The 25,296-nt window shown below is 43.9% G+C and overlaps 3 protein-coding genes and 1 long non-coding RNA gene across 14 annotated transcripts in view; all 4 read left to right on the top strand.

Moving 5' to 3' along the window:
* The window catches only part of LOC121539491 (apoptosis-stimulating of p53 protein 1), a 42,592-nt gene extending 30,196 nt beyond the window's left edge, over positions 1 to 12,396 (top strand). For 5 of the 11 annotated variants that reach the window (XM_041848028.1, XM_041848026.2, XM_041848020.2 and 2 more), the window contains 13 exons: positions 754 to 928; positions 1,422 to 1,618; positions 2,365 to 2,529; positions 4,592 to 4,784; positions 5,183 to 5,311; positions 7,066 to 7,148; positions 7,490 to 7,919; positions 8,167 to 8,933; positions 9,180 to 9,320; positions 9,571 to 9,704; positions 9,881 to 10,047; positions 10,548 to 10,747; positions 11,079 to 12,396. In XM_041848028.1, coding sequence (XP_041703962.1) covers positions 754 to 928; positions 1,422 to 1,618; positions 2,365 to 2,529; positions 4,592 to 4,784; positions 5,183 to 5,311; positions 7,066 to 7,148; positions 7,490 to 7,919; positions 8,167 to 8,933; positions 9,180 to 9,320; positions 9,571 to 9,704; positions 9,881 to 10,047; positions 10,548 to 10,747; positions 11,079 to 11,120 — 2,823 coding nt within the window. In that variant the 3' untranslated portion in view covers positions 11,121 to 12,396. The remainder of the gene's footprint in view (positions 1 to 753; positions 929 to 1,421; positions 1,619 to 2,364; positions 2,530 to 4,591; positions 4,785 to 5,182; positions 5,312 to 7,065; positions 7,149 to 7,489; positions 7,920 to 8,166; positions 8,934 to 9,179; positions 9,321 to 9,570; positions 9,705 to 9,880; positions 10,048 to 10,547; positions 10,748 to 11,078) is intronic. The other 6 variants (XM_041848025.1, XM_041848024.1, XM_041848022.1 and 3 more) reach the window with 6 other exon arrangements.
* Positions 12,397 to 12,563: 167 nt separating this feature from the next.
* On the top strand, positions 12,564 to 15,556 carry LOC121538865 (L-serine dehydratase/L-threonine deaminase). Its single transcript, XM_041847040.2, has 7 exons — positions 12,564 to 13,013; positions 13,460 to 13,499; positions 13,580 to 13,719; positions 13,864 to 13,952; positions 14,243 to 14,470; positions 14,604 to 14,734; positions 14,995 to 15,556. Exons 1-7 carry the CDS (start codon positions 12,861 to 12,863, stop codon positions 15,186 to 15,188), a joined length of 975 nt encoding a protein of 324 aa, XP_041702974.1. The 5' UTR covers positions 12,564 to 12,860; the 3' UTR covers positions 15,189 to 15,556.
* A 2,894-nt stretch (positions 15,557 to 18,450) lies between these two features.
* Positions 18,451 to 21,280, top strand: LOC121538864. Its single transcript, XR_005995269.1, has 2 exons — positions 18,451 to 19,043; positions 21,085 to 21,280. It is a non-coding gene; the product is annotated as an uncharacterized LOC121538864 (long non-coding RNA).
* A 2,989-nt stretch (positions 21,281 to 24,269) lies between these two features.
* LOC121539490 (disheveled-associated activator of morphogenesis 1-like) overlaps positions 24,270 to 25,296 on the top strand; it is an 86,561-nt gene continuing 85,534 nt past the window's right edge. The window contains exon 1 of the mRNA XM_041848018.2: positions 24,270 to 24,355. The gene's annotated coding sequence lies outside the window, so the exon portion shown is untranslated. The remainder of the gene's footprint in view (positions 24,356 to 25,296) is intronic.

The following is a 25,296-nucleotide window of genomic DNA, read 5'->3' as shown; positions in this document are numbered from 1 at the left end:
CCTGCATTGTGTTTGCTCATTCTAGAGCAGACCTGAAAATGCTTCATTCAGCACCACATAGCCTTGCAATCCCTTTTATTCACTCTCTCATTCACATACTGATTTGTTTTTCACTCATTCAATCACTCCACTACTTGTGTGTATTTGGTATGTATGGATTTGCTTATCGTTATTTAGATTATCTATATATGTAATTTGCAGGGCTGGTATTTTTTGTATTGAAGAAAACATGTATTGGCAGTAAAGCCCTTTAACTATTTTGAATAGAGAAAAATGGTTTGTGTATTCTCTCTTCTCTGCGGATCTGTGTGCTTAGGTCCACTGAGTTAGCTGAATTAGATTACATTTGCTGTGTGTCTCTTGTTCCCTGTTTTCTCAATGCTTTTTATTACGTTCTTTCTCTTTTCACTCTATTTTTCCTTTAACATCTCCTTCCTTTTCATCCTTTGTTCCTTTCAGCTCTCTTCTGTGAGAACTGAGGTGTGTGGCTGTGTAGTATGTGTGAAAGTTATTTCTAAAAGCAGGTCATTGTTATGTGTGTGTGTTTTCGAATATGTGTGTGTGTGTGTGTGTGTCAGTGTGTGTGTGTCAGTGTGTGTAATTTTATCCGTCATTGCACTGTGTCTGAATGAAGTGGAGGAATGCTTGCACTACATTTTACCTCCCCACATCTGTAACTCATTGTTCCCCTCTGTCCCTCCTTCAACGCTCCCCTCCTCTCCCCTCCTCTCCTCTCCCCTCCCCTCCTCTCAGGAGCAGCGTCTGAGGTACCTGAAGCAGCAGGACCACACACAGGGCCAGACAGCGTCGGAGGCTGAGAAGCTGCAGAGGTTGAAGGAGCGAGTGGAGTGTCAGGAGGCCAAACTAAAGAAGATCCGCGCCATGAGGGGCCAGGTGGACTACAGCAAGCTCATCAATGGCAACCTGTGTAAGCAATGCTCCAATCACATACACACATGCTTGCACGCACGCACACACACACGTACGTGCACACACACACTGCCCTGTTAATGTGGTGGAAGTAGAATCTGGGCTCCGTTCAGCTGTCCATGATGTCATCTCTTTCCTTAGTTCTGTCAGTGAGCCTGGAATCTGACCCTCCCCATGTTGTGGTCTGGAACTGGGTGTGTCTGGGTGTTGACAGGAGTTCTCTGGATGTCTTAAAGTCCCCATGGTCATACTGTAGCAGTGTCCTGTTCTGTATAACGTCCAAGGCTGCACCCTGCCTGCCACACACTGATACTGATACTCCACAGGAAGAGGAGTTGTCCATCCAGTCCACAACGTTCCAATACACTATACTCACTCTTCTCTTACACAGCATCAGACTCAAAGCATATGTTTTGATTTCTCCCCAACACACACATAATACATAGTTACTGATATTAGTGTATTGCGTCCCCTCTCCTCTCCCCATGCAGCGGCTGAGATCCAGCATGTGAGTGGGCTGTTCCAGGAGAAGCAGGCAGAGCTGCAGTCAGCTGTGGTGAAGGTGGACCAGCTCACCCAGCAGCTGGAGGACCTGAGGAGGGGACGTCTCAACGGCCTGCAGCCCCTGGGAGGACCTCTCACTGGCACCGCCGCCCTGGAGCTACGCAAACTTTACCAGGAACTACAGGTACATTTCCTCAAGAAAATGTGTGCTTGCTTCAGCCATTTCAAATTATATTTTCGGTAGTACATTTTACATTTTAGTCATTTAGCAGACGCTCTTATCCAGAGCAATTGGGGTTAAGTGCCTTGCTCAAGGGCACATCAACAGATGTTTCACCTAGTTGGTTTGGGGATTCAAACCAGCAACCTTTTGGTTACTGGCCCAATGCTCTTAACCACTAGGCTACCTGCCGCCCCACAAGTACTGCAAGTAGTGTACAGAAGTAAACATTTTATCACAACACCACTAGATTATGATGACACAAAGTCATGCAGAGAGATCAGTTTGACGTGACACGTGTTTTTACGTAATAAATCAAGAAATTACACTATATAAAGTAATGACACTTCAGATTCACATTTTGGTTCCAGATTATGTCATGAAATGACACTTCAGATTAATATTTTGGGGGGAAATTCCAGATTACATCATCCAGCTGCAGATCAGATGAGAGAGAGGAGATTAGAGTCAGGCTGACGTTTTCATTTTGAAGGACATTTGCGTCGGAGTATAATAGATGTCCAGTTTTGTCTCTCCATCCTGCCAGGGCCTGGTTAAACAGAGACAGGACAGGGTGCCCACTGGCGTGACTCTGCCATGCCCCCAACGCGCACACACGCCCACTCATGCACATACACGCATACACATTTCCCATCCATCTGCCCCCTGGTGTGACTCACAGCCATGCCCTTCCTTGTTGTCTCTGTCAGGTGCGTAACAAGCTGAACGCGGAGCAGAATGGCAGGCTACAGCAGAACAAGGAGCTGCTGAATAAGCGCAACACAGAGGTGACCATGATGGACAAGCGCATCTGGGACCTCCGCGAGCGCCTGCACAAGAAAAAAGCTGAGGCACGTCAAAAAGAGGACAACCCTGTAAGACCAGGAAGGAACTCTCACAAGCTCACCAAAGATACTCAATAGATGTCAATACTCAATACCTTTGTGTTCCCAGAGATACTCAATCTATCTCAATACTCAATACCTTTGTATTCCCAGAGATACTCAATCTATCTCAATACTCACTACCTTTCTGTTCCCACTCACTCTCACACTCAGACCACCAGCGCACATACAGTAGCATAGCACACCTACATACCGCACTGTACAGTGCCTAGTGAAAGTACTCACAGTTTTCACAGTTTGATGCCTTAAAACAAGAGTTTTGTGCTTTCCAAATTTAAGCCAACAAAATGCTAATAATTTCACTAGGCACTGTTTATACATAAACTGCTCAAAAAAATAAAAGGAACACTTAAACAACACAATGTAACTCCAAGTCAATCACACTTCTGTGAAATCAAACTGTCCACTTAGGAAGCAACACTGATTGACAATACATTTCACATGCTGTTGTGCAAATGGAATAGACAACAGGTGGAAATTATAGGCAATTAGCAAGACACCCCCAATAAAGAAGTGGTTCTGCAGGTGGTGACCACAGACCACTTCTCAGTTCCTATGCTTCCTGGCTGATGTTTTGGTCACTTTTGAATGCTGGCGGTGCTTTCACTCTAGTGGTAGCATGAGACGGAGTCTACAACCCACACAAGTGGCTCAGGTAGTGCAGCTCATCCAGGATGGCACATCAATGCGAGCTGTGGCAAGAAGGTTTGCTGTGTCTGTCAGCGTAGTGTCCAGAGCATGGAGGCGCTACCAGGAGACAGGCCAGTACATCAGGAGACGTGGAGGAGGCCGTAGGAGGGCAACAACCCAGCAGCAGGACCGCTACCTCCGCCTTTGGGCAAGGAGGAGCAGGAGGAGCACTGCCAGAGCCCTGCAAAATGACCTCCAGCAGGCCACAAATGTGCATGTGTCTGCTCAAACGGTCAGAAACAGACTCCATGAGGGTGGTATGAGGGCCCGACGTCCACTGGTGGGGGTTGTGCTTACAGCCCAACACTGTGCAGGACGTTTGGCATTTGCCAGAGAACACCAAGATTGGCAAATTCGCCACTGGCGCCCTGTGCTCTTCACAGATGAAAGCAGGTTCACACTGAGCACATGTGACAGACGTGACAGAGTCTGGAGACGCCGTGGAGAACGTTCTGCTGCCTGCAACATCCTCCAGCATGACCGGTTTGGCGGTGGGTCAGTCATGGTGTGGGGTGGCATTTCTTTGGGGGGCCGCACAGCCCTCCATGTGCTCGCCAGAGGTAGCCTGACTGCCATTAGGTACCGAGATGAGATCCTCAGACCCCTTGTGAGACCATATGCTGGTGCGGTTGGCCCTGGGTTCCTCCTAATGCAAGACAATGCTAGACCTCATGTGGCTGGAGTGTGTCAGCAGTTCCTGCAAGAGGAAGGCATTGATGCTATGGACTGGCCCGCCCGTTCCCCAGACCTGAATCCAATTGAGCACATCTGGGACATCATGTCTCGCTCCATCCACCAACGCCACGTTGCACCACAGACTGTCCAGGAGTTGGCGGATGCTTTAGTCCAGGTCTGGGAGGAGATCCCTCAGGAGACCATCCACCACCTCATCAGGAGCATGCCCAGGCGTTGTAGGGAGGTCATACAGGCACGTGGAGGCCACACACACTACTGAGCCTCATTTTGACTTGTTTTAAGGACATTACATCAAAGTTGGATCAGCCTGTAGTGTGGTTTTCCACTTTAATTTTGAGGGTGACTCCAAATCCTGACCTCCATGGGTTGATAAATTTGATTTCCATTGATCATTTTTGTGTGATTTTGTTGTCAGCACATTCAACTATGTAAAGAAAAAAGTATTTAATAAGATTATTTCATTCATTCAGATCTAGGATGTGTTGTTTAAGTGTTCCCTTTATTTTTTTGAGCAGTGTATTTAGGGAGTTGGTTTCTCTCTGTCTCTTTGCAATTCTCTGTAATCTACAGAAGATCATTGTGATTTTAACCACTGTGAAAGTATAGCTGACATTCTATTTCCCGTCTTTCTCTCTCCACTCCACAGCTTAACAGGATAAATGGGCCTCCCTCCCCCCAGCCCACCCCCAGCAGCTCAGGGCGCGTGGCCGCGGTGTGTCCCTACATCCAGGTCCCCGTCCCAGGCAGACAGGAGGGGGGCTACGCTCTGCCCCCAGACCCCCTAAAACCACAGTCTGTCCCTGGGACTGGCACCATCAACCATGGCCGCTCCAAATCAGGTCAGTCCCTGCTCCACACTCCACAGCTTTACCTACTTTATCACTCTCAAACTACTGACTGTCAGACTATATCTGTCTATTTAGGACACCTTTGTTGATCTTATCTCAACAATCGTGAGATTGCTATGGAGGAGGTGGTAGAGGATTTTAGTTCAGAGTGGTAGCAGCACATAACACCTCTGAGCAGATATTTCAATTCTAAACTCGTCATATTTTTCAGTTATCTGGCTCAGCTTTCTCTAACTTCCTGTCCTCTCTATTCTCTCATGTCTGTCTGTGGACCTCTTCTTCTCCTTCCCTTACTTGTATCGTCTTTTCCCGCCGTTGTTGTCACGGTTATTGTTGTTGTTGTTGATGTTGTTGTTGTGACCATGGCGTGCGTGGTGGTCTCGGCTCAGCAGAGGAGGAGGGGTGCGGTGTGAGGAAGCCCTCCGGCCAATGGAAGGTCTCAGATTTAGACATCATAGTGGACCCCGTGGAGCTGAGAGAGGGGCCCCGGTCCCCCTCAGGGGCCCACGGTGCCAACAGTGAGTCTGCAGCCAGGGGCCAGGGCAGCAGAAGGAGAGGGGCTTCAGTAGCAAGGCCCGATATCAACAACAGGCCTTAAACATACATTCTGATAGTTATGTACATGCATGTATAATATAGTTCTAACTTCTACCTAAAACTAATTCCACAGCCTTCCTTTCCCTTCTTTTATACATAAATGAAATATATACATTGAGTGGGGCCTCAATAACAAGGCCCTATATCAACTACATAACATAGGATAACATAGAACATCTACCTAAAACTAATGCCACAGCCTTCCCTCCTTACATGAAACATGTAGCTACAGGTTGAATCATTATGTAACTATTTTGTTCATCTTCAGTAGGCCTACTATGAGGTCCCATTCCTTTCCCGTCTAGAAAATCTATTTATTTATATTGGAATTTAATGTTATTGTATCAATATTTGTAGCCAAAAATACCACGGTCAGTCTAAACGACCTCTATTGAATAAGGGGAAATGGTTAGGCAACATGGTTTATTTGTATGGACAAAAATAGATCTATGACATTAGAGAAGAGGTTACTGATGCATTGTTCTCCACCTCTATGAATGTAACAATTCAAACAGGACTCATGTAGAGAGAGGAATGATGTGTCCTCTTTGATGGACTTGTTCTGCACCTGAAATGGCATACTATTCCCTAAATTGTCCACTTTATTTGACCAGAGCTCTATGTGGGCCCTGGTCAAAACTATTGCTCTATATAGGGAATAGGGTGCCATTTCAGGCACAGCCTTAGATGATGTAGCACCTCTAGTGCTCACCTTTAATAGGACTGGGCATTTGTAATGTTTGAAAGGGAGAGTAGCAGTGGCTTAGTTGGCACAGACACTGCAATAGGTTTAATAGGAAGCCTGGCAGGCAGACAGACAGGATGCAGGGAATAGTTTACCTCCAGACAGTGCAGGAAAGACTGAGTGAGAGAAGAGAGGGAGAGGGAGTGCGAGAGAGATCCTCTTGGAGGGATAGACATTCTCTAATCTCTTTAACCTGATCTAAACCGGATCAGAAACGGGGACAGGACCAAAATACACCCAGCACATACTCCTTGTATTAGAACTGACCCTGTGTTCCTCAGGTCAGTCTGTCCTGCACTATAGGTATGGATGTCATCCTGTTCCTGTACTGTACCAGTCTGTATGAGACTAATCTCTAGTGGACAGACTACATAAACATAAATGGTACCGTAGATCTGTCATGGTGCAACGGGATGCGCGAGATAGCGAGCAGCATTAGTTCCGGTGCTTTGGGCAAATCGCGATTTCGCAGGTGTTAGCATCTTTCGAATTTTGGAAGGGGAGGGGACATTTGGACTGTAACTTGCAGAGAGAAAGAGTGGAGCTCTTCGTTCCAATCCTCATTTGATCTCTTCTCTTAACACGTATGGACCCAGGACTTAATTGAGCATCTGACCAACTATGCAAGACTTTAGTTCTGGGTTAACCGAGAGGCAAAGAGAGCAACGTGAAATAGAAATGGAAACGTATTAGCTACAGGTACTAGTTCTTCAAATACACAGTGTTTTGTGAGTAACTGTATTTTCTGTTGCTCATTTAGACTACCGTCAACATTCTATCGATCACTTCTCGAAACAACTGGAATAGCACAGCCAATCATCCACCAACCTTTATACTGAAACACAAACTACTTGTCCTGCTGTCTTTCCCCCCCCTCTTTTACCTCTTGCCTTTCTCACTCAATCCCTCTCTTCTCTACCCCTCCTGTAGCCAATGATGCAGTGTGGCCCACCCTGAGTAAAAGTGTCTCCTCGCGCCAACCTTCAGATTGGAGGAACACCAGCCCAGACCAGGTGAGATCCCTACTTCACCTCCCACTACTACAGTCATTGAGTACATCTTAATAGTCTAAAGTGGCTTCCTATCATCATTTCATCTCCTTCACCTGCACTGTTATTCAATAACTAACCATGAAAAGCAAATTCCTGGTAGGCATTCTGCACCATTTTGCTTTCACAGACCCTGTTTTCTCAGATCAATAAGGAGAAGGAGAGGACACAAGTAGAGAAACCACTTTAGACTATTGAGACGCAGCCATTCACTTTTTGCTCTTTCACACATTCCTTGGACTCTCTCCTTCGTACTGTCCTACATGGACATCTATCTAACTGGTTCACTGTGTTTCCCTCCACAGAGCATTGACTCCAGTAAACTACCAGGAGGATCTGTGTCCAAACCACCACCCATCTACGGGACTTACCCTGCACCTACTGGCCACCCGTCTATAGTCTGCTCTACCAGCTCCCTGCCCAGGTCTGCCCCTGCTACCTTAGCCTGGCAGCGCTCAGCCCCAACCCCAGCACCTCCTGGTTCCTCCTCCCAGCAGATCCAGCAGCGTATCTCTGTCCCCCCCAGCTCTACACCCCAGTCGGGCCAGGGGGAGAGGCCTGACCCCCCACTGGCTGTGGCTGTGAGGCCCTACGTCCCAGACAGGTCCTCCTCCAGGCCTCAGTCCCCCAGGAAGGGCCCTGCCACCATGAACTCCTCCTCCATCTACCACATGTACCTGCAGCAGCCTGCAGCCAAGAGCTACCCAGTAGGAGGCAGGTCTGCTGTCAAAGCAGGTAAACCCCTGAATAGATAAACATTATATTTAGTAAAGGGTCAGTCAGACCTGGGTTCTAATAGTATTTGATTTCCTTCAAATAATTAATCTGCACTTGATTGCACTTGCCTGGTACAGTAGGACCAATGTAATAGTCCCAAAAGTGCAAACCCATTTGAACCCTGATTCAGATAACGCTTGACTTTCCTGTTGGGTCTCAATCGGTATGGTCCAATAATAATATCTTTATCTCCTTTTGTTTGTAGTGTATGGGAAACCAGTGCTTCCCTCCAGCACCTCTCCCTCCCCTGTGCCCTTCCAACACGGGGCCCTGTCCCCAGGAGGAGGCCTGGGGGGTGGAGAGGACATGGTGGGCAGGGAAGGGGATACCACAGAGGGTAGACTCCTACCCCCTCCCAGTGTGGAGAACATCCCGCGGCCCCTGAGCCCCACCAAGCTGACCCCGGTGGCCCACTCCCCGCTGCGTTACCAGAGTGATGCCGACCTGGAGGTCCTGCGCCGGCGGTTGACCAACGCACCGCGCCCGCTGAAGAAACGCAGCTCCATCACAGAGCCAGAGGGCCCCACCGGACCCAACATCCAGAAGCTCCTGTACCAGCGCTTCAACACCCTGGCCGGAGGCATGGAGGGCAGCAACAACACGCCGTTCTACCAGCCTGTCTTCATGGGTGGTGTCCTGGGATGTCCTGACATGGACAACATCAACACTGCTAATGGGAACCTGATGGAGACCGCCTCCCTGGTGGTCACTGCAGCAGAGGGTCCCAATTCAGACCATCGCCTGTCCCCTTCCTCTGACTCCAATGAGAATCAGCAGCAGAGGACACCCCCACCCAGTGAGACCATTCCCTGCTTGCCCACCCCCCAGCCCAGCCTGGAAGACAACAACAACAACCAGCCTGGTCCTACCACTACCAGCACCACCTCCCCTCCAAGGCCCATCCCTGAGGCCTCGTCCCCCCAGCAGAAAGACACCTCTCCCCGGACTGTCACACCCCCGGCACTGCCTAAGGTAAGCCTGCCGAACTACAGCTCCATAATGTAACAGCATGCTTCCTTTTTGTATGTCATAATTCATAGGGTCCAGAGTTTCTCCTGGTCAGGTCACATGGTAAGCAAAAACTCCTTGAAAAAAAGAAAGTAATGACTGTAACTCTGACTCATGTTAGAGTTGCCATCAGAGTTGCAGACATTACTTTCTTCACATTAGACAGAGAGCAATTAGGGTTAGAGAGTAACTCCCCTTTCTCTGTCTCAGCAGATCAAGAGGACTAACCTGAAGAAGCCTGAGTCAGAGCGGACAGGCCACGGGCTGCGGGTCAAGTTCAACCCCCTGGCTCTGCTACTGGACGCCTCTCTGGAGGGAGAGTTTGACCTGGTGCAAAGGATCATCTATGAGGTAATCATAGGCTCTTCAATTCAATTCAAACTTTATTATCCCAGAAGATAAATGAACTGTGTTGAGTCTTCTTATTTTATGTACCACAGACTGTCAGCCTGTGAGGGATTTCAAACTGACTTCTAAATCGTCTGCTCTTTTAACATTTTAAGGGCTTTTGTGACAACTGTTGATGTAAAAAGGTCTTTATCATTCTTATTTAATTGAATAATGAAATAAATGTGATTGATTGACCATTTCCCCCATGCAGGTTGAGAACCCCAGCACAGCCAATGACGAGGGCATCACCCCCTTGCACAATGCTGTATGTGCTGGACATCACCACATCGTCAAGTTCCTGCTCGACTTTGGGGTTAACGTCAACGCTGCTGACAGCGATGGATGGTGAGGACAAACACTGTTTAAACCCTGCTGTGACCATTTTCTTTACCTTCCTCTTTCACTTGATCTTTTCTATTTCTTTCTCTTTTACCTTAGCTTTGCTCACCTGCATTGAAAATGGTCAAGACTACACAATGTCTCCATGAACGTCTCTCTTTTTGTGTCCGTCATATTTCCAGGACCCCACTACACTGTGCGGCCTCCTGTAACAGTGTGCATCTCTGTAAGATGCTGGTGGAGTCAGGGGCGGCCATCTTTGCCACCACCATCAGTGACGTGGAGACAGCGGCTGATAAGTGTGAGGAGATGGAGGACGGATACACACAGTGTTCCCAGTTCCTCTACGGTGAGTGGTGTTATATAGAGAGACATGTGGCTCCTGTCCACAAAGAACCCATAGCCCTTACACCCTACACTCTTGTGTACATCTGTGGGGTTCAAAACAACTCCCAACCCTACAGCCTACACTCTAGGCACTCATGCTAGGATATGTAGAATTGGATAGGTATAAGCAATATGGCGAAAGCTCCACCTAAGGGGTGGGAAACTCCAGTCCTCAGGGGCCTGATTGGTGTCACACTTTCCCCCCATCCCTAGCAAACACAGCTGATTCAACTAATTGCATTTTAAACAGAAGATCATGATTAGTTTATTATTGGTATCAGGTGTGCTAGCTGGGGCAAAAGTGTGACACCAATCATAACCTATCTGAAGGCTAGGTGAAGTTCCAACTTTATTGTTCGGCGAGGGTTTTCTGGACAGGGCAATGGTTTTGTGTCAGGAAGGTTCAATAGTGTTTCCATGTGAACTGTGAAGTGACCCTCTTCCCCTCTATCCGTCCCCCAGGGGTGCAGGAGAAGCTGGGTGTGATGAATAAAGGGTCAGTGTACGCGCTGTGGGACTACGAGGCCCAGAGCTCAGACGAGCTGTCCTTCCACGAGGGAGACGCCATTACCACTCTGAGTCGCAGGGACGACGCTGAGACAGAGTGGTGGTGGGCCAGACTACATGACAAGGAGGGATACGTGCCACGCAACCTGCTAGGGGTAAGGCCAGCCACCATGATGGATACAACTATGGTCTGAATCACCAGGATGTTAATATCATAGAGATCCTATAATTCTGTGATTAAGGTGGTGTATTTATGCTTATATACTATGTATATAGATGTCCCCAATCTTGTTTGAAATGACATGTTAATTAAATGTTAGTTGAAATTGGATAGGATCTTTAACCCAAATGACAGAAGTGGCATCTCAAAATATTTGTAATAAATCCTATGTTGTGACATGACACCCCCTGCTGTATCTGCCTGTATAAGCTGAATTTCCTTGATCTGAAAATAAAATGAACAATAACGTTTTCTTCTTCTTACAGTTGTATCCAAGGATCAAGCCTAGACAACGTTCTCTGGCATAGAGAAGACGGTGCACGTTGCTGAGAAGATAGTGCACGTTGTTGTGCTGGGACTGGGCTCAGAGCTGGAGCTGACTAGACTTGCAGAGAGTGGCAGCGCCGGGACAGTGCCCTCTCTCTGTGTCAGTCTGTGCCACCCAGAACAAAGAACAAGGGCCAGGGCATGGACAGAGTGGCCCATATCCGGACAGACAGACAGGCTCAGTATTGGTGGTCACTTACTAAATAGGAAGAAGAGCCAGCATACACCACCCGGAGATCCCTGTCTGGATTTTCAAAGTTTCGCTTTTCTCCCCGACAAAGCTGACTTTTTCCTCATTGGTTCATGAAGCAATGAAGCACCATTTTTACTATTTTTTTTTACGACTCCCACCGCCCTGCCACCACCCCCTCATTCAGCGAATACTCTGGGTCTGGGCTTCCCCTTCCCTCTCACTCAGTGGTTTTCTCCTGTGTGTCAGTCGAGTAAGGACTTGAATGTGATAATCTCAGAGAAGGGAGCAGAGGACAGGACAGAGGCAGTCATGAGTTAGTGAATATGTGTTTGAACTAAGTGCTATTAGATGAAGATGGACAGTTACCCTGGAAGTCAAATCTTCAGGGTTTCAGTGGAGGAAAGAAGGCAAGAGATAAGAGAATGTTTTTACGAGGAAGAACAGGAAGAAAAGTGACAGAAGGTGTTATTGAACGACTTTGAAGGCTGGTTAAAGCTACTGAAAGAGATGTGGAATGTTTAAAACAGTCATACAATGTTGGTGTTATTTTTGTGAACCAAAATGTGTTCTGAAGGAATGAGTGGAAGAGGTAGTGCTGGGATGGGAAAGTGAGAGGTGCAGCATTTTCTTCTACAGATACAATAACTATGAAGCTAACTATGGGTGTGAATTGAAACTAAGCTCATCAAACACTCATAGGCCTACAGTATATAAATGCTTTATCACCCAAACAGGAGGTCTATAGTTAGGATCTCTCTTTTGGAGTTTGTATTCATATTGAGTTCAATTCAGGCAGAAGTTTGTACATTGTGTTATTTCCCCTATTTTTGTTTCAGGTTGGTTGTTGTCTATTTAATACCCATCATGCAAATTGATACACAATTTGATCACTGAGTATAGCCTACCTGTTGACTGACGCTGGCTTGATTTACTGGTTGTGTATTACAGTCTGCTGTATGGATGGGTTATTATGTGACATACAAAACAAACACCTATCAATATGCCCCATGAAATGTAAATGTACACAATAAATAATGATTTCCCTTGAATGGGAATAAAACAAATTGTTACATAGAATGTTGTATGTTGTTATAACATAGTAGTAACGTCTCACTATGCTATGCACAATGCTTACAATTGGCTACAGTCTTCATACAGTCTACCAAACAAGAGTTAATAACAGGGGGCGTGTCAGTTAATATATGATCCTTTCCACCTCCTTTGAAAGCTAAACATTGACCGATAGATATGTGATAGGTGCAGTTTATGCGAAGGTCAGGGAGAAATCCTGTACTGATTGCCGCAGTAAACTATCTTGTCACAAAGTTGCACCGCTTACAAACGGAATATTGTCCTACAGTAGCCCACTTCTTGCCTTGTCATCCGCACTGGAATGTAAATTTTTGTTGACAGCGGTACGTTGCATCTCTCTGTGGATTGGGCACATAGGCGTGAAAAGAAAACCTGGATTTGCACACACGTAATTTACGCATTCCGAAGACTTTCAAAGTCGTTATCCTGAGCCCTCATGGCAAGCCCAAAAGCCTTTCACATAAATAGCCCGTTTTTGGAGAGCATAGACATGTCAAAACGGGCGGGGATCAATGTGTATTTAAAAATGGAAAGTTCCCAACCCTCCGGTTCATTCAAAATCCGCGGTATCGGACACCTGTGCCAAAAGGTAAGCATGTTCAAAGGGTTTAAGTAAAATGATCGTAAATCTAATTTATATGACATCTAATGACAAACATACTTAGAATAGAGATGTAGTAACATTTCAAAGATTAGCCTATTGTTTTACATAAGTGATGGGCCTACATACTGGAAACAAACAACTTAAAACGAACGAACCTTTGACATTCTGCTCGTCATGGAATATGGAAAATATCCGCCATTATTAAAAAATGGTTTGTTTACTACTGTTCAAACACTTGTGCGACAACACCTCCTAGTGTTGACCAGAGAACATTTCATTTAATGGTGTCTTGAGTTCATGATGATAAAAACGGAAAAAAAGCAACGTTTCAATATATAAATCACTCAATCTTTCTCAGTTAGATTTCTATTTTTTTTTATATATGTGTATATATATCTGATCAATGGCATTATACTTTTTTAAATTTCTAGATTGCAGGACCAGAGTCCAAAGGAGTTGTTTGCTCCTCAGGTAGTAGACGATTTATATAATAATATTTCCAAATTATCCCAACATTCCCCATTATGACAATATCTTTATGTTGTGTTCAGGTGGCAACGCGGGGATGGCCACAGCCTATGTAGCACGCAAACTAAACATTCCAGCAACTATCATTGTGCCTTCATCCACGCCTGAGCTGATTAGGGAGAAACTGAAGGACCAGGGAGCCACGGTCAGAGTATCTGGCAAGGTAATCCCGACAATTAGTGACCACCTCTCCTCTCGAGTTTTTGCCAGCCTTATAACTGAAGACTGACTTACCTGTGGACTTTGTAGGCTACTCTGTTCCCCCAGGTGTGTGTTGCCATTTGTATGTCTCATTTTGCCTGTTCAGGTGTGGGATGATGCCAATGATGAGGCCCTGCGTCTGACCCAGACTGATGGCCTGACCTATGTCCCACCCTTTGACCATCCTCTGCTCTGGTGAGAAGATACTCCAGTCAGACCAACCTTAAATTAGCCTGTAAGGGGCATGACATCTAGAATGACCGACTTAGATCACACATAATGGTTCAGATTATGTGAAATGAACACCATTCTTCTACTATTAGGAGTTGCTGTTGCCTTTTCTTTTGAATGAACAATTTCCCCTCCCCTTTTCCTCTTGTTTGTCTCATTTTTCCCCCTTTCTATTTTGTGTAAAGTGTCTGGTGACACATTTGTTTGGAAAATACCATTTAAATACATTTTTATTTTATTTGATTCTACCCCAGGCAAGGCCATGCCAGTATTGTGAGAGAGATCAAGGCCTCTCTTCCATCCAAGCCTGGGGCTGTTGTTTTATCTGTGGGGGGAGGAGGGCTGCTCTGTGGGGTGGTGGAGGGCATGAAGGAAGTGGGCTGGGACAGTGTGCCCATCATCTGCATGGAGACTGAGGGAGCAGACTGTTTTAACGCAGCAGTAAAGGCTGGCAAGATAGTCACCCTCCCTGACATCACCAGGTGAGAAGAGAACAGAGATTAAACTGTGAGATATTCATTTAGCATAATGTTTTATTCAAATCTATTCAATTATTTTCTATTTTATTTTATTATATTCCATTGTAATGATCTGGGATGATGGTTGCATTGCCAGTGAGGCCAAGTGTCTGGGTTCGAAGACGGTGTGCAGCCAGGCCATTGAGTACATTAAGGAGGGCAACATGAACATCATATCAGAGCTGGTCACTGACCAGCAGGCCCTGCAAGCAGTGGAGACCTTCCTTGGTGAGTGTTATACCAGCCACCACTGTTGTCAGATGGAGCATTCTAGAATTGTTTTAAATGTTCAATACATCTCCATACATTACTCTGCTTTATTTGATGTATAGTTTTATCCTAAAAGAAACGTAGCTACTGTTACAACTACGACTAAAACTATGTATGTGTTTGTGTGTGCGCATGTGTGCCTGCTGTTGTGCATGTGTGCTTGTGTGCGTGTGTGTGCCTCCTTGTCTGTGTGTGTGCATGTATGTGTGTGTGTTCAGACGAGGAGCGTGTGCTGGTGGAACTGGCCTGCGGGGCTGCGTTAGCGGCTGTGTACTGTGGAGTCATCCAGAGACTGCAGGGTGAGGGCCGGCTGCCCGTTCCCCTAGCAGGACCCTTGGTCATGATCGTCTGTGGAGGGAGCAGCATCAACCTGGCACAGCTGGAACATCTCAGGAAGGTCCTCAACAGATGAACACAGAACATGGAGCTCCTAGGCTGCATCTCAAATGTCACACTATTCCCTATATAGTTCACTACTTTTGACCAGGGCCTATAGCCTTGTCCCATAGTTGATCAAACAATAAAATAGTTGGCTACAGCACATCCAGTACGGACTAGGCTATTGGATACCCATCAACAGACTGTTTTAATGAAAGATTATGAGGACCGATTCTTAATTGTTTTTTATTACAGCTTCTTACCCTGTTGTATACATTTTCACAATGTTGACCAATGCTTCCCCTAATTTCCCTGCTTTGTAATCAGTGTCAAAGTTGGAAAATCTCTGATAACCTTTTTTGCTTCATAGAAATCAGAAATAAAATTCAGTAGTGGTTATTAGCATAAATGTAATGCTTCATTCAAATGCAGTTACTAGTTGTTACCAGCAGGTGGTACTCCTTGTCACTGAGAATTCCAACCAAAAGACCAGTGGAGGTGGTAGGCTATACTAAGAAGACAACAGTTGCTTAACTTCTGACACCATTCGGTTTCTATCAGCTATAAGCATGTCTTTTCTGGTATTCCATTGTTTATTTGATATACATTTAGGCTACTCTATTGTTTAAGCTGACATGGTTGATGAGACCATCTTAAAAACCCAACATGGCTATGTTTAACAGCTATCAGTAGCAGCCTCATATAAAACCGATCATAAAATAATCTAAAATAGTCATGGAAAAGCAGAGACAGGTTAAAGAAGGATTTTTAAGCCTGAAGACAATTGTGACATGGATTGTGTATGGGTGCCATTCATAGGGTGAATAGGCAAGACAAAATATTTAAGTGCCTTTGAACTGGGTATGGTAGTATGTGCCAGGCGCACCGGTTTGAGTGTGTCAAGAACTGAAACACCGCTGGGTTTTTCACGCTCAACAGTTTCCCGTGTGTATCAAGCATGGTCCACCACCCAAAGGACATCCAGCCAACTTGACACAACTGTGGGACACATTGGAGTCAACATAGGCCAGCATCCCTGTGGAACGCTTTCAACACCTTGTCCATGCCCCGACGAATTGAGGCTGTTCTAAATGTAAAAAAGGGGGGTGCAACTCAATATTAGAAAGGTGTTTTTAATGTTTTGTACACTCAGTGTATATACAGTGGGGGAAAAAAGTATTTAGTCAGCCACCAATTGTGCAAGTTCTCCCACTTAAAAAGATGAGAGAGGCCTGTAATTTTCATCATAGGTACACGTCAACTATGACAGACAAATTGAGAAAAGAAAATCCAGAAAATCACATTGTAGGATTTTTAATGAATTTATTTGCAAATTATGGTGGAAAATAAGTATTTGGTCACCTACAAACAAGCAAGATTTCTGGCTCTCACAGACCTGTAACTTCTTCTTTAAGAGGCTCCTCTGTCTTCCACTCGTTACCTGTATTAATGGCACCTGTTTGAACTTGTTATCAGTATAAAAGACACCTGTCCACAACCTCAAACAGTCACACTCCAAACTCCACTATGGCCAAGACCAAAGAGCTGTCAAAGGACACCAGAAACAAAATTGTAGACCTGCACCAGGCTGGGAAGACTGAATCTGCAATAGGTAAGCAGCTTGGTTTGAAGAAATCAACTGTGGGAGCAATTATTAGGAAATGGAAGACATACAAGACCACTGTTAATCTCCCTCGATCTGGGGCTCCACGCAAGATCTCACCCCGTGGGGTCAAAATGATCACAAGAACGGTGAGCAAAAATACCAGAACCACACGGGGAGACCTAGTGAATGACCTGCAGAGAGCTGGGACCAAAGTAACAAAGACTACCATAAGTAACACACTACGCCGCCAGGGACTCAAATCCTGCAGTGCCAGACGTGTCCCCCTGCTTAAGCCAGTACATGTCCAGGCCCGTCTGAAGTTTGCTAGAGTGCATTTGGATGATCCAGAAGAGGATTGGGAGAATGTCATATGGTCAGATGAAACCAAAATATAACTTTTTGGTAAAAACTCAACTCGTCGTGTTTGGAGGACAAAGAATGCTGAGTTGCATCCAAAGAACACCATACCTACTGTGAAGCATGGGGGTGGAAACATCATGCTTTGGGGCTGTTTTTCTGCAAAGGGACCAGGACGACTGATCCGTGTAAAGGAAAGAATGAATGGGGCCATGTATCGTGAGATTTTGAGTGAAAACCTCCTTCCATCAGCAAGGGCATTGAAGATGAAACATGGCTGGGTCTTTCAACATGACAATGATCCCAAACACACCGCCCGGGCAACGAAGGAGTGGCTTCGTAAGAAGCATTTCAAGGTCCTGGAGTGGCCTAGCCAGTCTCCAGATCTCAACCCCATAGAAAATCAAGTTGAGTCAATTCACCAAGTCAAATTAATTTATTGTGTTAGCAGTTTCATGGTGCTTGCATCTAACCCAAAGTAGATAATTTTAAGATTGTTCTATACATCAGTTGGGGTCTCTATAAGATTCAATATGAGGTCCTAAACCTAGCATGTAAGTGCATCCTTGTAGCTGTGTAGGCTAATATAGTCCAAATGTTTGCCTTAAGGTTAGTTGAGCCAATGGCCATGGGGTAAATTGAGCCAATGACAAGTTGAGCAAATTGAAGGGTTTTCTTCCCAGGCGTAATGCAAGGCATTATCTTTGGGATATGAGGTAACAACAGGGCCTGGCATATGTTAAAAGTGTTTTAAAAAGTACAAAGTGTTTGTTAGGTGTTAAAGTTGCAATATGTAACGTTTGACCTGTGTCATTGCCAACAAAGGGTATATAACAAAGTATTGAGAAACTTTTGTTATTGACCAAATACTTATTTTCCACCATAATTTGAAAATAAATTCATTAAAAATCCTACAATGTGATTTTCTGGAGAAAAAAAATCTAATTTTGTCAGTCATAGTTGACGTGTACCTATGATGAAAATTACAGGCCTCTCTCATCTTTTTAAGTGGGAGAACTTGCACAATTGGTGGCTGACTAAATACTTTTTTTCCCCCACTGTATGTAAACTTCTGACCCACTGGATTTGTGATACAGTGAATTATAAGTGAAATAATCTGTCTGTAAACAATTGTTTGAAAAATTACTTGTGTCATGCACAAAGTAGATGTCCTAACCGACTTGCCAAAACTATAGTTTGTTAACAAGAAATTTGTGGAGTGGTTGAAAAACGAGTTTTAATGACTCCAACCTATGTGTATGTAAACTTTCGACTTCAACTGTAAATGTTGTCAAAAATATAAATAGTAAAGTACAGATACCCTAAAACACTACTTAAGTAGTATATCAAAGTATTTTTACTTAAATACTTTACACCACTGTCGCTCTGCTTCTACCATAGTAGACACGTGTTTCACTGTCTGTGAGTTAGACACCATCTCCCAAGCTACAGTGTCATAAAAAGCACCATAGAATGGAATGGCACCACTGCTGATGTGAGTTTATTGAATGTGACAGTGAAGCAGTTCACCAAGGCCCTAGGTCAGTCACAGTTCTAACAGGCCTTTCCAGGAAGATAGTTGCTTCACAAATTTAACTATGATTTCCCTGCATGAGTATAACAATTCAAGATTATAGTAAAGAATGTAGTTTAAAAAAGTAAGAAAATAAAGTAGGGTACTTATTTTTCCTATTTTTGTTGTACACTGATATGTTGGAAATGACAGTCATTGAGATCCACTAAGAGGATGTGATTAAGCTTTAATTTCTTTAAAGTGCTTTTTAATGACTATTTTCATGTCTTTACTCCTAGCCTATTATCCCTCCTCCAGGGGATGGAGTCTTAAGGGATAATCTGAGATCAGATCAGAGACATTAGAGGATTGATTCCCCACCTCCCTTAAGAGGACATCTTCCCCCAGATTCGGTAAGGCTGTATCCCAAATGACACCCAATTCCCTATTCAGTGTATTATTTTTATGGCCAAAAGTAGTGCACTATATAAGGAATAGGGCATTTGAGATGCCTCAGCTATCAATGATGATACCTTCCAGACAAGGAAAGTACAGGCTGGTACAATATTAGGTACAGACATTGGCATACGTGTATAGTATTTTAAGTGTAAATACACTATGTGTTAGTAATGTTTAGTGTGGATGAAATACAGTTGAAGTCGGAAGTTTACATACACCTTAGCCAAATACATTTAAACTCAGTTTTTCACAATTCCTGACATTTAATCCTAGTAAAACTTCCCTGTCTTAGGTCAGTTAGGATCACCACTTTATTTTATTGAATTATTGAATTCAGCTTTTATTTCTTTCATCACATTCCCAGTGGGACAGAAGTTTACATACACTCAATTAGTATTTGGTAGCATTGCCTTTAAATTGTTTAACTTGGTCATACGTTTCGGGTAGCCTTCCTCAAGCTTCCCACAATAAGTTGGGTGAATTTTGGCCCATTCCTCCAGATAGAGCTGGTGTAACTGAGTCAGGTTTGTAGGCCTCCTTGCTCGCACACACTTTTTCAGTTCTGCCCACAAATGTTCTATAGGATTGAGGTCAGGGCTTTGTGATGGCCACTCCAATACCTTGACTTTGTTGTCCTTAAGCCATTTTGCCACAACTTTGGAAGTATGCTTGGGGTCATTGTCCATTTGGAAGACCCATTTGCGACCAAGCTTTAACCTCCTGACTGATGTCTTGAGATGTTGCTTCAATATATCCACATAATTTTCCTTCCTCATGATGCCATCTATTTTGTGAAGTGCACCAGTCCCTCCTGCAGCAAAGTACCCCCACAGCATGATGCTGCCACCCCCTGTTCTTCACGGTTGGGATGGTGTTCTTCGGCTTGCAAGCTCCCCCTTTTTCCTCCAAACATAACGATGGTCATTATGGCCAAACAGTTCTATTTGTGTTTCATCAGACCAGAGGACATTTCTCAAAAAAGTACGATCTTTGTCCCCATGTGCAGTTGCAAACCGTAGTCTGGCTTTTTTATGGCGGTTTTGGAGCAGTGGCTTCTTCCTTGCTGAGCGGCCTTTCAGGTTATGTCGATATAGGACTAGTTTTACTGTGGATATAGATACTTTTGTACCTGTTTCCTCCAGCATCTTCACAAGGTCCTTTGCTGTTGTTCTGGAATTGATTTGCACTTTTCACACCAAAGTATGTTAATCTCTAGGAGACAGAACGCGTCTCCTTCCTGAGCGTTATGACAGCTGCGTGATCCCATGGTGTTTATACTTGTGTACTATTGTTTGTACAGATGAAGGTGGTACCTTCAGGCATTTGGAAATTGCTCCCAAGGATGAACCAGACTTGTGGAGGTCTACAATTTTTTTTCTGAGGTCTTGGCTGATTTCTTTTGATTTTCCCATGATGTCAAGCAAAGAGGCACTGAGTTTGAAGGTAGGCCTTGAAATACATCCACAGGTACACCTCCAATTGACTAAAATTATGTCAATTAGCCTATCAGAAGCTTCTAAAGCCATGACATCATTTTCAGGAATTTTCCAAGCTGTTTAAAGGCACAGTCAACTTAGTAACTTCTGACCCACTGGAATTGTGATACAGTGAATTATAAGTGAAATAATCTGTCTGTAAACAATTGTTGGAAAAATTACTTGTGTCATGCACAAAGTAGATGTCCTAACCGACTTGCCAAAAATATAGTTTGTTAACAAGAAATTTGTGGAGTGGTTGAAAAAATTGTTTTAATGACTCCAACCTAAGTGCATGTAAACTTCCGACTTCAACTGTACATGTATGTTTGAGATATGAAAGATTTAAGAGCGGGTGCAAAGAGCTGCATAGTTTGCCTGTCTGCTGAAGACTGTTTCTTTGTTCTGTTAGCTAGGTATAATACAGTAGACTAGTTTATGGAAATAGTGTTGCAGTCCAACTTCATTCATCCCAGTCGTTTTTAAACAAAGCGTGACATATTATTCATCATGTTGTTAGTGTGCAGGTAGAAGCGCCAAGCTCAGAGCCACTGATGGGGCGGGTGCTGTACCAATCATTAATCCTCCATCAATCACGACCTTTGATGTTTAGATGTATGTGTGTAGGCAAGGCTTGATGGATTTCTCCTTTTGTTTAAAACTATAAATCAAGTGCTGGAAATCAAAACTTTGTAAAATAAATGTTTGTTTCTGTTGCTGTATGTTCTATCTGCCTTATGAAGAGCTCCTAGCTCTCACACATTTCCACAGTGAAGTTATAGGTTGTAGAGGCCTTGTCTGGTTGGCTTTGCTGCACAGAGGTGGGCAGTCCTCTTAACAAATGTGTTGGTATCAGGAATTTCAACAAAAGATCACTATGAAGTCAACAAGTCTACATCTTTGACCTTTAGGTGAGGAAAATGAATGTGACAAATGACTCTGGTTGAGTTACAGTACAGCTAAGTCAGAGAGAGAACAGAACAGACCTGTGAAGAGAACAGAAAGAGAAAAAAATTGAGAAATCCAGGAATAAGTAATGTAAACCAGAGCAAGAAACCTTAGTTTGAACTCTTTACAGTCCTGCCTGCCCTGCCTGACAACAAAGACCAGTCAGTCTGTACAGGGTGCTTATCCCTGGAGCAGTTTTACTGTGCTTTACTGACTGTACTGTACAGCTACATACCTCTATTAGCCCCCGAGCTGGGAACAATAAGCAGGCCTGGACAATTTAAATATTTACACAATACTCCCTGGCCAACTTTTGGAAGTGCTGCCCTTAGTACATAAAGCAGACCAACCAGCCCCTGACGTCACCCCTTGCTTTATGCCTGCATGCCTCCCTCCCTTCGCTGGCTCTGGCTCTTGGAAAGGTGAGCAGAACAGAACCTTGACCCCCCCCAAAAAAAAACATCAACACTTGCACTTAAGACATTTTTACATTCATCATCACTCCATCATGGAAATATACTATTCTTTAAAACAAAGATATCTACATATATTTCAGGATGTTGTGTATCCCTGGAAACAATCAGAATGAATGTAAACATTACAGTTTTGAAAACGTAGCTTGTCCAAAAAAAGTGTCCTCTTGGCACAATTTACCCCGGGTATTGTGTAAATTGAGCCGCAGGACAGGGTAAGTTAAGCCACCTACACATTTCTGTACAACATGAAATATTACCACTACCTTTTTAAAACCATGTTTATCTTTATTTCCCAAACACAATTCAACACAACCACAATACATTTTCTGTATTTTAATCATTTTAAGCATATTTTAATATGCAGAAATCGCTCCGCTATTTCCTGGTTGCTAAAATTCTAATTCTAGTTTGTGACAAAACAAGCAATATTAGGTAGAGAATAATTGTACCATCTAAACCACCGTTAAATATATTTTCAGCAACCAAAAATATTGTATTTTCAGCTGTTTGAAGCTGGTGTACAAAACCGAAAGTAAAAGATGCAAAAACAAAACTTAAGCACGGAAAGCATAGAAATAGTGCACATAGAACATATCTACCGCTTCTTAGACTTGCTTTCAATGAGAATGGCAGATCTATAACTCCCATTTCTATGTGAATTTGGTCAGGTTGCCTAGAAAGTTACATATTGCAACTTTAACACCTAACAAACACTTTGTACTTTTTAAAACACTTTTAACATATGCCAGGCCCTGTTGTTACCTCATATCCCAAAGATAATGCCTTGCATTACGCCTGGGAAGAAAACCCTTCAATTTGCTCAACTTGTCATTGGCTCAATTTACCCCATGGCCATTGGCTCAACTAACCTTAAGGCAAACATTTGGACTATATTAGCCTACACAGCTACAAGGATGCACTTACATGCTAGGTTTAGGACCTCATATTGAATCTTATAGAGACCCCAACTGATGTATAGAACAATCTTAAAATTATCTACTTTGGGTTAGATGCAAGCACCATGAAACTGCTAACACAATAAATTAATTTGACTTGGTGAATTGACTCAACTTGCTTACCACTTTTTTCATGTGGTTTCATCCTTCACAGACTCCATGAAATGATGACCTCTTCCTAAATATTTGGTCAATTTATTAATTTTGTGTATTGTTTCCTACAAACAAGGGTGGCTCAATTTACCCCGTTGGCTCAATTTAGCCCACTCTTCCCTACATAAAAGGAAGGAAAAACCTTTTAGGTCTAAAATCAGTAGTAAATTGCTGTATTCCAAAATTGACCATAATCCTGGAGCTATGGTCTGCTCCGCACGCACCACCAGCTGCTGTCATGGCTGTAATTCCGCTATACAGCTCCACCAGTATTCCTACAATCCCCTGTAATTCTGTCTGTGCCCTGTTTTTGGCTAAATAAATCCCATGTTACCCCTCCCCAAACGCTCCCGTCAATGCTGCAAAACTTGAAACTCAACTTTGACATAGTTCTTCATGCATAGGAGGGTTTCAAATACTTTTCACGTCACCTTTTATTAACTCACTTTATTAACTGTAGCCACTAGCTTCATCTAGATATATTCTATATTATTATATTCTATTCCCGATAGATGCCTGTCAGATGAAGATAGGGTGTCATGTTGATTTGTCACAGTGTCTTGTAATCTCTCAATCAACCATTTACACGTCTGCTTTTCTTTCACCTAGTGGGAGAACCATTCCGCTGGGACTACATTTCCCATGAAAACATGAGCTTTGTCATCGTTGGTCCGTGAGCGCTGAAACCAAAGACAGTACACTATGAAAAAAGGCAGAAACTGCTTCTCCAATAGAATTACCAGATCACGCTTGTAGGCGATGTCATGGTGACCTTGGCTAGCTAAACTCATGCGCAGAAACACGTCTTCGGTCTAACGGTCGTCTTGCGCCAAACTGCGCATGTGCAAAGGCACTCATTCGATATAAAATAGTTTTTGACAAAAATGTAAACCTGTCAGTTTGTCACTTTCACGAGGTTGGAGTAATAACATATCCAACTACTTAAGACATTGTCTCGAATCTAGATTGTGCCTTTAAATTTCGAGAAAATTAACATCTAAAGAAGAATTGTTCACTTCTCTAATTGACTTCTCAAACCCCAAACCCCTACCTGGTCTGCTTGGTCTGCTTCGCAAGTGTTCCCGGAAGTCTTGTGATGTTGAGCCTTTGGGTTTAGAAACTCTGTGCTGACACAAGTGCTGCCACGAGCCAAAATGGATGATGTCACCTGCAACAGCCCAATGATTATTGTGTTAAAGGCGAATACACAGGCATAAAGCGCCGATCGAACTACTTCAATTATGGATTTGTTTACAAGGTAAGCTAAAACAATACTAGATAACTATCACGATGACAGTGGTGTATTTTTCCCACATACAAATATATTCCAGATAAATTATTAGACATGATTTACAGCAACACAGCAACACAGATGAGACCCGATGACCGAGGATAGGCTAGATGGGTGGGACGAAGGGATAAAACATGCAAATAAGAGTGCAAATGAAAGATCTATGTGAACCGCCGCTGCCACATTTTGGCTGCAAAATTGTGCATAGTTAAAGGCGATTTGATCACCTTGGGATGTGAAGAATGTCTTTACGCGGTTGCAAGTTTCATGTGTCTTTTGGATCAGTTAGTGTATTTATGCTGGTTTGTAGCGACTAAGCCGGTGTTATATCTCTAGAACTGGTGTGTGCATGCAATGCAACCATAGTAGGCCTATACAAGTGAATACTTTGATCTGTTGTAATTTTATTAATGCAGTGTAGCCTAAACCTGTTTTTTGTTGTGTAATTAGGCCTACAGTGTAATTATGGTATGAATGATTGGGAACGAGTTGGATATGTGTGTTGCATTCACAACATGTGGAACATGTGTATTACTCTACTGTTCCAACAGTAATTTGCCTTTGAATGTCATTTCCCTTGAACAACAGTTAGAAACTACACTACATGACCAGAAGTATGTGGCCACTGCTCTTCGAACATCTCATTCCAAAATCATGGGCATTAATATGGAGTTGCCCCCCCCCCTTTGTTGCTATAACAGTCTCCACTCTTCTGGGAAGGCTTTCCAATAGATGTTGGAACATTGCTGCGGGGACTTGCTTCCATTCAGCCACAAGAGCATGAGTGAGGATGGGCAATTAGGCCTGGCTCGCAGTTGGCGTTCCAATTCATCCCAAAGGTGTTCGATGAGGTTGAGGTCCTATGCAGGCCAGTCACGTTCTTCCACACCGATCTAGAAAAACCATTT

The sequence above is a fragment of the Coregonus clupeaformis genome, chromosome 25, assembly GCF_020615455.1.
Source record: "Coregonus clupeaformis isolate EN_2021a chromosome 25, ASM2061545v1, whole genome shotgun sequence".
Classification (NCBI taxonomy): domain Eukaryota; kingdom Metazoa; phylum Chordata; class Actinopteri; order Salmoniformes; family Salmonidae; genus Coregonus; species Coregonus clupeaformis.
Note: the sequence above shows the minus strand (reverse complement) of the source record. Positions and strands in the feature narration are given on the sequence as shown.